A 13,890-nucleotide genomic window follows, 5' to 3' on the forward strand; every position below is an offset into this window, starting at 1 on the left:
CCTTCTCCAGGGGATCTTCCCAACCCAGGGATCTAACCCAGGTCTCCCACATTGTAGGTGGATTCTTCACCAGCTGAGCCACAGGGGAAGCCCAGGAATACTGGAGTGAGTAGCCTACTGAATGATGCCACTGAATGCACCCAGTAGAGCAGTTTTTCCCCTGAAAAAGGCAGAAGATGCATAAGTTTCTTGCGAGCCATGGCTAATACTCAGTTTTTTTTAATGGCTCGTGTTATTGCTGGTGGCTGTGTTCATTGTCCCTGCAGCCTACACAGCACCCCTCAAGGTGTTGGCTTTCTCAACATTTTACTGACGAGCAAAGTCCCAGAGGCTGAATCACTTGCTCAGGCCACAGAACTGGGAAGAGGAATAGATTATCTCTGGGTTTTTATGGGGATCAGATAAGGTAAATCCAACACCTCGACAGTGTCTGGTTGCTGGTAAGTATTCAATGATAACGTGCAGTTAGGATTAGCCATCTCACTGTCATCATTGTCACTGTGATAAAAATATTGTGGGTGACTTAACATCAGAGAAAGTAATGTGTAAGGATCCTGTTTTCTCCCTCACACAAGTTCACAGCTCTGACCCACGGCTGGGTGGCTGGAGGGTTGCCGGACTTGGAACCCGAGTCTTCCTGTGTTCTTTCTACGTCTCCTGTGCCCAGCACACGGGGCTCCCATGTCGCCGAGTCAACCCCCACAAGCGAGTGCTAAAGACCCCAGGGTAACCAGTGTCGTCAAGCGTCAGTTTCACTTCATAAGCCATTTAAAGCACAATATTATATTAACATCATAATAATTTCCACTTACTAAATTCTGTACTACAGGTTTTTTTTTCATGTATTTACTCATTTATTGATTTATTTTTGATTGCACTGGGTCTTCATCGCTTTCTCTAGTTGCTGCAGGTGTTGTGCGCAGGCTTCTCCTTGCAGTGGCTTCTCTTGCTGTGGAGCAGAAGCTCTAGGTGGGCAGGGTTCAGGAGTTGTGGTGCACCAGCTTAGTTGCCCCGAGGCATGTGGAATCTTCCCGGACCAGGGATCGAACCCATGTCCCCTGCGTTGGTAGGAGGATTCTTACCCACCTGCCACCGGCGAATTCCCACAGTTTCTATTGCTCTGATTTCATAGATGACGAAACTGAGGCACAGAGAGACACATACACGTGCCCAGCTTCACACAGGTCAGCTCCAGTCCCAGGGCTCTGGCTCTGACCCCTGGCCTCCTAATTATGCTTTCTGGATAATGAGTAGAATGTACGTTGGGCAAGATGAGGGGAGCCAGGCCAGCTTGTGTTGGGGTAGTTCCACCCACTCACCTGCCACCTCCACTCTGCACCTGTACTTCTTCAGGGGCTGCCCCAGGGAAGGAGCTGGTCCAGCCAGTTATGGAGGCTTAGAATCACAGCATCTGAAGTGGTCCTGCTGGGTGGGGGTCCAGGAACTCCTACAGGGTATGGAATTCCCCTCTGGCTTCAGTGAACAGCAGTCTTTTTCCAGAGTAAGCCCCTCAGCTCATCCTTTCATCTTGAGTGGGTGGACTCTTCCTTCTGCCGACAAAGATGCTGCTTGAAACAGGAAGGGGGTCTCTACTTTCCTGCAGACTCTGACCGACTCCCCTGGGGTACAAGTCCAGGTGGGCTCCCATCTAAGGACTGTCGTTGTTGTTTAGTCACTAAGTTGTGTCTAACTCTTTGCAACCCCATGGACTAGAGCCCACAGAGCTCCTCTGTCCGTGGGATTTTCCAGGCAAGAATACTGGAGTGGGTTGCCATTTCCTTCTCCAGGGGATCTTCCTGACCCAGGGATTGAACCCAGGTCTCCTGCATTGGCAGGCAAATTCTTTACCACTGAGCCACTGGGGGAGCTCATCTGAGGATTAGGGCAGCAGATAAAACTCACTTTCAAAATGACAACTGTAGGTCATAGAAATAGTGAGCAAATGAAAATAAAGGCTGGTTTGAGATACTATCTTGAGAAAAGAGGCAAATTATGGCCATCAACTTGTTTCAACTTGTGTTTGATAAAATGTTGGTTGTTACTGCAAATATACACCAACCCTTAGGATGAACAAAGAATGAATCAGTGCCATTTGGTTTCCTTGGTCTAAATTGTATAAAATAATCCTTTGTCAGCATCCTGTGTTTGACACTGGCAACAACATAATTGAGAGTCATTCTTATAAGAGAAAAAAATATTTGCAGGTGTCATCAATTTTCCCAAGGGTCTTTTTCTGAATCTATCAATAATCCAATTATTGCCCCTCTGTGGTACTTGTGTGTGTGTGCCCATGGGTGTGTGTTCTGTGAGAGCCTTGTTTTTGATGACTTCCCCGTGATTGTGACAGTTCCCTGGTGTCACTTTTCATCAGCTTTATATAAAATCCTTCATCGTTGGTATGATTTGTGATTTAACACAAAAGTGCCTCTCCCTGGTTGAGCAAGTCAGGTAGGGAGGAGTAGTCGCTAGGGGCTTGGTTTATAAGTAATTCATTAATTAATGTTTTCTTGCTAATAAGTTCCCTTTATACATCTGAGATCATATGAGCATTTTAGAAGCATAAGATTGTCATACAAAGCATTATCTCACGTCATTAAAAATACTCTCCAAGTCACAGATGTTCTTATACCTTGTAGACATACCATGTTCATTGAACTCTTTTGCTATTATTGGACCCTGAGGTTGTTTTCAGTTTTTCTCTGTGATAAATACTACTGTCATGAAGTTCTTTCTGCTCAAACAAGCCCAAATATTAAAAATTCTTCAGTTCAGTTCAGTTGAGTCGCTCAGTTGTGTCTGACTCTCTGCGACCCCATGGACCGAAGCACGCCAGGCCTCCCTGTCCATCACCACTCCTGGAGTTTACTGAAACTCATGTCTGTTGAGTTGGTGATGCCGTCCAACCATCTCATCCTCTGTTGTCCCCTTCTCCCGCCTTCAATCTTTCCCTGCATCAGGGTCTTTTCCAATGAATCAGTTCTTCGCAGCAGGTGGCCAAAGTATTGGAGTTTCAGCTTCAACATCAGTCCTTCCAATGATGTTCAGGACTGGTTGGATCTCCTTGCAATCCAAGGGACTCTCAAGAGTCTTCTCCAACACCACAGTTCAAAAGCATCAGTTCTTTGGCGCTCAGCTTTCTTTATAGTCCAACTCTCACATCCATACATGACCACTGGAAAAACCATAGCCTTGACTAGACAGACCTTTGCTGGCAAAGGAATGTGTCTGCTTTTTAATACGCTGTCTAGGTTGGTCATAAGTTTTCTTCCAAGGAGTAAGCGTCTTTTAATTTCATGGCTGCAATCACCATCTGCAGTGATTTTGGAGCCCCAAAAAATAAAGTCTGACACTGTTTCCACTATTTCCCTATCTATTTCCCATGAAGTGATGGGACCAGACGCCATGATCTTAGTTTTCTGAATGTTGAGCTTTAAGCCAACTTTTTCACTCTCCTCTTTCATTTTTGTCAAGAGGCTCTTTAGTTCTTCTTCACTTTCTGAAATAAGGGTGGTGTCATCTACATGTCTGAGATTATTGATATTTCTCCCAGCAATCTTGATTCCAGCTTGTGCTTCCTCCAGCCCAGCGTTTCTCATGATGTACTCTGCATATAAGTTAAATAAGCAGGGTGACAATATACAGCCTTGATGTACTCCTTTTCCTATTTGGAACCAGTCTGTTCCATGTCTGGTTCTAACTGTTGCTTCCTGACCTGCATGCAGATTTCTCAAGAGGCAGGTCAGGTGGTCTGGTATTCCCATCTCTTTCAGAATTTTCCACAGTTTATTGGGATCCACACAAAGGCTTTGGCATAGTCAATAAAGCAGAAATAGATGTTTTTCTGGAACTCTCTTGCTTTTTCAGTGATCCAGTGGACATTGGCAATTTGATCTCTGGTTCCTCTGCATTTTCTAAAACCAGCTTGAACATCAGGAAGTTCACAGTTCACGTATTGTTGAAGCCTGGCTCGGAGAATTTTGAGCATCCTTTTGCTAGCATGTGAGATGAGTGCAATTGTGCAGTAGTTTGAGCATTCTTTGGCATTGCCTTTCTTTGGGATTGGAATGAAAACTGACCTTTTCCAGTCCTGTGGCCACTGCTGAGTTTTCCAAATTTGCTGGCATATTGAGTGTAGCACTTTCACAGCATCATCTTTTAGGATTTGAAATAGCTCAACTGGAATTCTATCACCTCCACTAGCTTTGTTCATAGTGATGATTCCTAAGGTCCACTTGACTTCACATTCCAGGATGTCTGGCTCTAGGTGACTGATCACACCATCATGATTATCTGGGTCATGAAGATCTTTTTTGTACAGTTCTTCTGTGTATTCTTGCCTCCTCTTCTTAATATCATCTGCTTCTGTTATGTCCATACCATTTCTGTCCTTTATTGAGCCCATATTTGCATGAAATGTTCCCTTGGTATCTCTAATTTTCTTGAAGAGATCGCTAGTCTTTCCCATTCTGTTGTTTTCCTCTATTTCTTTGCACTGATCACTGAGGAAGGCTTTCTTATCTCTCCTTGCTATTCTTTGGAACTCTGAATTCAAATGGGTATATCTTTTCTTTTCTCCTTTTCTTTTTGCTTTTGTTTATGAAACAAGCACCTGAAATTGGTCTTGGTAAGACCAGGCATGACTTAGAGTCACTTTTGCTGAGGAGGTTCGACACTTTAATTGGAAGAGTTCTGGAGCTCTGGACACTGCAGTCTGGTGCTGTGCATATGGTCACAGTCACCTTTGCATCTTGAACATACTGTGCATGTTCTCTGCATTTGGGAACTAGAGGAACAAAGATGAGTAAGCATTGGTCTTAACCTCACAAAGCTCAATCCTGGGGGCAAGGTGGGAGGGAACCAGAGAATTGCAATCAATGTGGAAGCCTTAGAGTGAGGACTTCCTGATGTTAGAGATTTGTTTTTAATATTTAAACCCCCCTCTCCATAAATCAGGGCTTCCCTGGGAGCTCAGCTGGTAAAGAATCTACCTGCAATGCAAGAGACCCCAGTTCAATTCTTGAATCAGGAAGATCCAGTGGAGAAGGGATCCACTCCAGTATCCTTGGGCTTCCCTGGTGGCTCAGACGGTAAAAAATCTGCCTGCAGTGTGGGAGACTTGGGTTCAGTCCCTGGGTTGGAAGATCCCCTGGAGAAGGGAAAGGCTACCCACTCCAGTTTTCTGGCCTGGAGAATTCCATGGACTGTATAGTCCATCAGTCACAAAGAGTCAGACACAAGTGAGCAACTTTTACTAAACTCCATAAATCACATTTGAAGATATTTAAATACTTCCTTGCTACCCATTTGATAGGGGGATGGTTTCCCTTTAGAGTGTGTGAGCTGCATCCTACCTGTTGCCATGGATGGCTTCCACACCCAGGGCATCCCATCCCTCCTTCTTTCCTCTTTTCTTTTTCCTTCTTCCTCCATTGTCCATCCCCCTTCCTTCCTTTACTTTCATTCATAACAACCTTTACTTTGAGGATGTGCCTTCATGAAATCACTCCATGAAATGTTTGCTTTGGGGGCACCCATTCAATTAATTTAGTAGAGTGGGGTTTGCTGAGCCCACATATCATGGCACAGGCTGCTTTCGAGGAAAAGAAACCTTTCTGTGCAGTTGATCCATCAATACCCAGAAGCATGTTGATCAGTGTCCCCACTTTCTGTCTTCTAATGAGGATTATGGAACAGCTGTTCTCAATCTTGTTGAGGTCAATGACCCTCTGGCTAAAGGTGCCCACTCATTAGAGGTGAAGCCAGGTGCCTGGGGACAGCAGGGGCTGGTCAAAAGATACATGGGCTATAATTTTATAGAAATTATATCATTATAATTTTTCTTTCTTAAAAGCTGTGAAAAGGAGATCTTACAAGATGGAAATATTTATTATCTGTGGGTGGTGAGAATATAAATGTTATTATTAGGTTTTTGGGGTTTTTTGCCTCATCTGAATCTTCTGAGTTTCTCAAAAAAATGAAAAAAGAGTAATAAAAAGAATCCCTGTAATGAAGTCAAGGTCAGGGTTTGGCAGAGTATTTCTGTAGAGGCCCAGATAGTAAATCTCTTATGCCTTGTGGGCCCAGAGGTAAAATTGGAAAGAATACATAGGTGCTTATATAAACCAAAATGTAAGCTACTTAAAAATGTAAGAGGGGTTCTTCATTCACAGCTCTTACGAGCTGATAGACAATTAGCTGTGGTTTCCTAACCCCTGGTATAGGTACTTAAGATCACTCTCCACTGACACTTGTACTTAAGAATAATAGTTACAGAACCATCAATTATTTCAAAAGATTATGCCACTTAGCATTTTCTGCATTTCCTCTTGTCTACCCACAAGTGAGAGACTAAAATCTAAGGGAGAAGTTTTTCTTTCTTTGTTTTCTGTTAATCGTGTTTTGGGTCTTTTAATAGCACGCTCTATCTCTGATGGGTGTTATCAACGTCTCACTTCCAGATTGCCTCCAAGTTGTCGTATGTAAGTGAAAAGTGTTAGTTGCTCCATGGTGTCTGATTCTTTGCGACCCCATGGACTGTAGCCCGCCAGGCTCCTCTGTCCATGGGACTCTCCAGGCAAGAATACCAGAGTGGGTTGCCATTCCCTTCTCCTAGGGATCTTCCCCACCCAAGGATTGAACCCAGGTCTCCTGCATTGCAGGAAGATTCTTTACCATCTGAGCCACCAAGGCCTAAGGTTACCCAGAGCCCCAGCCCCTCCTCTGTGCCAGGCATTGCCCTGGGTCCACGTCTTGGTCTTATTGAATGTTTGATTCTTGAGAAAGCAATTTCACACTCTGTGGAAAGGATGTCAGAATATCTCTGACAAAACAGCCCTCTGTTGGGATCCTACTGAGCCCCACCCTACCAAGGAAAGTCATGGGACCTCTTGTATTATCTTCAGGGAGCTTCCAAAATCCAACTTACATCATGTCTAAAAGCAGATTACTGGCCATCCCGAGAGACTTTAGAGTTACAGGTCTAAAAAGGATAGGATCGTATTTATTCCTTTTGACTCAGAAACCCCAGCTTGCCCAGCTCAGAGAATAAGGAAGTTTATGATCTTGTGTGGTTCAGGCTCTCAGACAAGTCTAACTTGGGGACAGGATCTGGCTGTAATTCTGCCGCCTCTGTGCCCCCGACCGACTCCCCGCAGTTGGCTCTTTCCCTGGTTTGTACCTTCTCAGACGGTTGCTGAGTTCTGAGCATTACATTCAGACTTGGCAACTCCCAGGAGGCAGGAAAGGGGACTTGAAAAAAAAAAAGAAACAACGCCTTTTCCAGGACAGACCCCCAGCAGACATCCTCCCACAGACTTAGACCCCAGGCCCTTTCCCAGCCCCCCGGGGGTCCCTGGGAAGAGAACTGCCTCCTTCTTGGCTCTGAGGATGCAGCCCATGACCTGCCGTGGCAAAACCAGGATGCTTGTAGCAAAGGGAAAAAGGAAGGGCATGGGTATCGGGAGGCAACCAGCACTGCCTCCCGCGGCAAGGGAGGAGGAACCACATTCACGCTTTCTTTCAAAAACAGGACTGAGGAACCTCCCTGGTAGGCCCATGACCAAGACACCTCAGTCCCAAGGTAGAGGGCCTGGGTTCGACCCCTGGTCAGGGAACCAGATCCCACATGCTGCAACTAAAACCTGGTGCAGCCAAATAAAGAAAAATGCATTTTTTAAAAAAACCACCCAGGCCTGAAAAGTGCTGTGTCCCCAGGGTGTGTAGTGAGCCTGCGCTGGGGGGTCAGACACATCATCTCTGAAGCTCACAACAATTCCATGAGGGGTCCGTTATCATCCCCTCCTTTACACTGAAGAAACGAATGTTCAGGACAGTAAAGGAGCTCATGTGGCGTCTAAGACTCAGAATCAGTACTTACTCCACCGACTCTGCCCTCCGCCCTCATTTAGTAACATCAGGCCTCCTTTTGTAAGGAGCCTGGCAACTCCTTTGTAACAGCAGAAAGTGCTGGCGCTCAACTTTTCCTTTGATAATATTGGCAAAGGGGAGGTTTGTCTCCTCCAGGACACTTCCTAAAACGCAGCTTGTGAACTGCCACAAATTTCCATGTATCCACTCACTGTCTTAACTCTCCATCCATCCATCCTCCAACAGTCATTGATAGAGCAGCAGCCCTGTTATCTTCGTTCCGGGGATGGATGTTTACTTAGACTTGGCTTCTGTCCTCACAGGCCAGCAGGGGCCACCAGGGGGGAGCAAGAAACCACAGGACAAAAGCAGAGGACCGTGCCAGGAAGGGGAGGGAGGAGAGACTGCTCCGTCCAGGAGGAAGTTTTCCGCCAGGAGAGGAGAGGCAGGGTCCTGAAGGATGAGTGAGAGGTCATCAGGTGCCTGTGGGCAGGAAGAGGGCACTCGAGAGGCCGGGAGAGCACAGGCTGAGGCTGGAGCCACAGCACAGCTGGCAGGGACCGGGCCAGCATTGAAGCTCCTTGGTGACCAGAGGAGGGCTCAGGTGTGGAGACGTGAAACAGGAGGCAGATCCAGCCCCCGGGTGATGGAGAGGCACGGGAAGATTTTACCTGGAGAAGTGGCACAGTCAGGTTTTACATTTTAGACAACCTTGCCCTGTCTATCCTGGGCATTTTCCCTTCCTTCTTGCCCCGATTTTGTTCCGGGCCCCATATGACAGGCTGAGAACACTCCTTTCCAGTCCCCCTTACACCTAGGGTAGCCACATGTCCCAGTGCTGAAATTCAGCAGGTGGCACTTCCTGGAAAGCTTTTCATTAGCCCTTCCCTCTTCTTCCTGCCTGGAACTTGGACGTTATGTCTGGAAGCCCTGCAGCCACCTTGCAATCTAGACGACAAAGCCACAAGCTGAGGTTGGAGTAGGACAGAAGGAGCCTGGATTCTTGGTGAAAATTGTTGAGCAGCTGCACCCATCCTGACTGCCCTCCTTCTTTCTCAGTATGGCATGGACAGATAGAGGTAAATACAAGCACATGCTTTGCTTGTTTAAGCCGCTGACAGCTGAATGTTATCCTGACACACTTGGGTCAGAAAAGAGGGTTGAGCAGGCAGCCGTAAAAACCGCCCTGAGGATGGAGAGCCGAGAGGACTGTGAGCAGGTTCAGGCAGAAAGCCCCATGGCGTGCAGGAGATGCACAGCCCATGGCCCTGAAGTGGGTGGCTGTGTGCTGGCCCAGCAAAGCCCACGAGGAGGAGCAGGCATGGAGTGGAAGAAGTGAGCTTGCAGGACCTGCAGGGACTTGAGGAACAGAGGTCCTCCGAGCAGTGGGAGAACTGAGTCTGGGCCGGGAAATGATTTGGGTTGTCAGCAGGCGGGGTGGCAGAGGCTGCAACAGGCCATGGTTGTCCAGCGAGCAGGGAAGGGCATGGGCAGAGCCCCGGGAAGGCGACCATCTAAAGGGCTCATGGAAAAGCATGTGATTTAGGCAAATTCCATGTTGTTTAAGGCATCTCTGCCTGATTGGATTCTTTCCTTTCCTGGTTATTAAAATGGAAACTGACTCTCCCAAGGTCCCCACATTGCGATGGCACAGCATTCCCCTTCTGGGCCCACCTGGTCCAACCTAGAGCCCTTTCAGTTCAGTTCAGTTGCTCAACGTGTCTGACTTTTTGTCACCGCATGAGCTGCAGCATGCCAGGCTTCCCTGTCCATCACCAATTCCTGGAGCTTGCTCAAACTCATGTCCATTGAATCGGTGGTGCCATCCAACCATCTCATCCTCTGTCATCCCCTTCTCTTTCCTTCAGTCTTTCCCAGCGTCAGGGTCTTTTCCAATGAATCAGTTCTTTGCATCAAGTGGCCGAAGTATTGGAGCTTCAACTTCAGCATCAGTCCTTCCAATGAATATTCAGGACTGATTTCCTTTAGGATGGACTGGTTTGATCTCCTTGCAGTCCAAGGGACTCTCAAGAGTCTTCTCCAACACCACAGTTCAAAAGTATCAATTCTTCGGCGCTCAGCTTTCTTTATAGTCCAACTCTCACATCCATACATGACTACTGGAAAAACCATAGCTTTGACTTCTATCCCAGTAAATTTCTTCTCCAGCACTCTGCATAACATCTCCCTCCTGTGGCTTGCTGCCACCTCCATCTACCTCCCTCAAGTATTTTTGGACAGATTTCCAATCTGATATATGAACATGCCATCAGTCAAAACAGTCTTTTTAATGAGCCTCTTGTCCTGACAGCTGTGTTTAAGATAGGGCATAGAAACCGGTAATGGAAATCTAGAAAATTGTCCATTCTGGATTGAAACCTGACTCTGTGCCCCCACAGTTCCAGCTCACACACAGGCCTGCTGTCTTCTTTTAAAAATAAAGAGGAAATTATGAATAGTGAGAAAGATGTAATTTGTGCAAATGAAAAAAAAAAAAAAAAAAAAACTTGGGATACTTGGAGGAGATGAGAAGAAGGTATAATTATTGAGCATGGCCTGAATACATCACGTGCAGCTTCCTGCTGTGTGACCCTGGGCATGGCTCTGAACCAGGAGTGGTTGATTCTAGTCCTGCCTTCCCAATGGGGGGAAGCCAAGGCTCAGAGCAGGGCATGCACATGTTACACTCACACAGCTCGGCAGTGGCAGGCTGAGGTTAAAGCCAGCATCCCCTGAGTCCCTACCCCAAGCTGCCACTGCTTTCCTGGCAACCAAATATGAAAATTAATAAAACATTAATAAAATACAACCCTCCTCCAATGAACTTATGGTTTCCAGGGCAAGGAGAAGGATGGGGGCGAAGGAATAGTTAGGGAGTTTGGAATGGACATGTACACACTGCTATATTTAAAATGGATAGCCAACAAGGACCTACTGTATAGCACAGGGATCTCTGCTCAAAGTTATGTGGCAGCCTGGATTAACATTGTTAATCGCTTATACTCCAATACAAAATAAAAAAGTTAAAAAAAAAATACAGCCCTCCCCTCTGAACAGGTGGAGGCCCCTCTCCAACACCTCCCATGTGGGCGTGATGACTGACCAGCAAATCTCTCTCCAGCCCCTCTTCTTGGGAACTTTTTCAGCAAAACCACTCCCATCCTGATTGAGCTGGAAACACACAGCCCCTCTGTGTTCTCTGAGCCAGTTCTCTGCCACTGAGAATTGTGGCTTCATCCCCCAGCCCTCCCACCATCTTGTAGTTTCAACTGGAGCAGGCTTGGGGAGGGAAGAATGTCATTTTTGTTGATAATTATTCAGGAGAAGTAGAATGTAATTTACATGGCAATTTTTTTTTTTTTTTTAGGAGATGAACCTGGGGTGGGGGTGGAATCTAAAACAGAAGAAATCTCTTCACCTAATGTCAGCTTGTACTCTACAGAGAAAAGAAATCCCTTGGCCTTGGGTGAAGGTTATTTCAATAACTGAGCCATTACATTTGACCCAAGCTAAACAAAAAGAATCCCAGGAGGAGGCTATGAATCCTCAAGACAAAACAGATGCTTCACGGCACGTGGACCAGACATCTGAGCAAGTGCCTGAAGTGACCAGATGTTTTTGCATGTTCCATAGCACTCACAAAAGAAAGGGAGGTGTGAACCCAGGTTTCCAGTGGTGGCCCAGCACCTGATCCCCCGGCAGTGAAGTCATCCTCCCCTAGCCTTCCGTGGCGGCTCATGCCCTTCAGAAGATTGGGGTTCAACTCCCGTAGGAGATAATCCCCTCATCCCCATCCCTGGTTGACTCAGACAGAAGCAGGACTACTTGGGAGCCTTTTTTTTTTTTTTAATATAATTTCTAAAAACATTTGCTTTCTTTGTTTAAAAAAAAAAAAAAAACTATTGGAGGATGTTTCCTTCACAGTATTATGCTGTTTTCTGCCACACATCAACATGAGTCAGCCACAGATCTACATATGTCCCCTCCCTCTTGAACCTCCCTCCCGTCTCCCACCCCATCCTACCCCTCTAGGTATCATCACAGAGCACCAGGTTGAGCTGGCTTGGGAGCATTTTATTTTTTATTTTATTTATTTATTTGTTTTTTAAATTTAAATTTATTTATTTTAATTGGAGGCTAATTACTTTACAATATTGTATTGGTTTTGCCATACATCAACATGAATCCACCACGAGTGTACACGTGCTCCCCATCCTGAACCCCTCTCCCGCCTCCCTCCCCGTACCATCCCTCTGGTCATCCCAGTGCACCAGCCCCGAGCATCCTGTATCCTGCATCGAACCTGGACTGGCAATTCATTTCTTATATGATATTATACATGTTTCAATGCCATTCTCCCAAATCATCCCCTTGGGAGCATTTTAAACTGAGATAGTCTCTTGTGCTGATGAGCCTGCAGCCAACACAAACCCCCGGAGAGCTGGCCGTAGGGGCCGGGTGGATAGATGCCTGCCCTCTGCAGGGTCGCTGCCCCAGTGCCCCCTGAGACTCTCAAGCCACACCGAGTGTCCCCAAGTACCTGAGCAGTCCCTGGAGGGCCGGAAGTCTCTGAATGTCCCACATCCTGATTTAAAGCATAGAACGATCGTCTGACAGCCTAGATTTTACACACTGCAAATACAGTTTTCAGGATTTTATAATGTGGCAGCTCTGAGATAGAGCTATATGTCCTGAGGGGAAACAATTAAGAGAGAGATTGCTGAGTGAATAAAAGCAAGTTGCAAATCCATAGGTAGCATATCTCATTTTTATGAAATTACGTGCATTTGTGTATGTTTTATTTCAGTTGCCATATATCTGAAATCTATTTTATTAGTAGAGACATTTAAATTATCGGAATAACACAGAACTCCTAAAATGGGAAGAGAGACTTTTGTGAGATCCGCTCCCCCCGCCCCCGGCTTTTTTTTAATGCCTTGTATTTTTATAGTATTTGATTTCACCTTTAGCAAGCATGCATTGCTTTTTGAAGAAAACCTTTTTATTCGGAAATATTTTCAAGCTTACAGAAAAGTTGCAAGTAAAAAAGAAATTTCTATATACCTTTTACCCAGCTTTATCTGGCATTTTACCCTCAATTGCTTAATTGTTTTATTATTTGCAATAGATATTGCAAGTATATTTTTCTGATCTATTTGAGGGTATATTGCCTGCATCATCTGTGTTTTATTTTCCCTTTTTTACACTAAACATAGGCTCCTATATATACTTTTTTGCATATGACATTTTTCTTTGCAGTTATTCCATATCAGTTCATGGAGATCTTCCTGGGTTTTTTTTTCCTTTCTTTTTCTTTTTTTTTTACAGCTGTGAGTTTACCATAGTTTATTCAGCTGCTCGCCTCAGGCATGCATTACTTTTGAAAGCAGAAAAACAAAGATGAAGAGTGCAATGGAAAATTTAAATCCACCAAAGAGAGCAAGCTAAGGTTCTGATAGAAAGTCTGTGTTTTTAAAATGGGTAGAGCCGTGGGAGAAGTCAGGTGGCTGGTGAGCCCTTGAGCCTCACAAATTGAGCAGTAGAGGCGGCAGGGGGTCCAACCCAGGTAGATCCGGGTCTCTTCTCTGGAGGCAGAGCCTGAGACGACATATGAGTGAACAGGAAGTAACAGTGGGTCAGGGCAGGTGGCAGAGTCGAGAAGGATGCGTGCTCAGCTGAGTCGGACTTCAGCCTGATCCAGCAGTAGCTCTAGAGCAGCAATCACGCAAGAGGGGTTCCCACCTTGAGGGGAGGGGGTGGGGGGTCTCCCATCCCCCATATACAATAATATACTCTGAGAATGTTGAAGAGTGTAAATTAATACATGTAATGAGGCTTGTTTCTGACGCCTGGCCCGTAGTAAGTAGATCTTCACCAAATGTTAGCTGTTAGTATTATGGTCGTTACGGGCTTCCCAGGTGGTGCCAGTGGTAAAGAACACACCTGCCAATGCAGGAGACTATCCCTGGGTCGGGAAGATCCCCTAGAGAAGGAAATGGCAAGCTAGTCAATCTTAAAGGAAGT

At 45.9% G+C, this 13,890-nt stretch overlaps 1 protein-coding gene across 7 annotated transcripts in view; it reads left to right on the forward strand.

Annotated features, from left to right (window-relative positions):
• Positions 1-13,890, forward strand: part of CPPED1 (calcineurin like phosphoesterase domain containing 1) — a 137,547-nt gene that overhangs the window by 114,200 nt on the left and 9,457 nt on the right. For 2 of the 7 annotated variants that reach the window (XM_086375708.1, XM_086375705.1), the window contains exon 4: positions 11,234-12,942. The exons of the other annotated variants lie outside the window; for them this stretch is intronic. In XM_086375708.1, the coding sequence (XP_086231834.1) occupies positions 11,234-11,355 (122 nt within the window). In that variant the 3' untranslated portion in view covers positions 11,356-12,942. Of the gene's footprint in view, positions 1-11,233; positions 12,943-13,890 lie in introns of those variants that run through there. 7 annotated transcript variants of the gene reach the window in all.

This window comes from Bos grunniens, chromosome 25 (genome assembly GCF_055505025.1).
Source record: "Bos grunniens cultivar Pamir isolate PY7600 chromosome 25, Bosgru_T2T1.0, whole genome shotgun sequence".
In the NCBI taxonomy this organism is placed as follows: domain Eukaryota; kingdom Metazoa; phylum Chordata; class Mammalia; order Artiodactyla; family Bovidae; genus Bos; species Bos grunniens.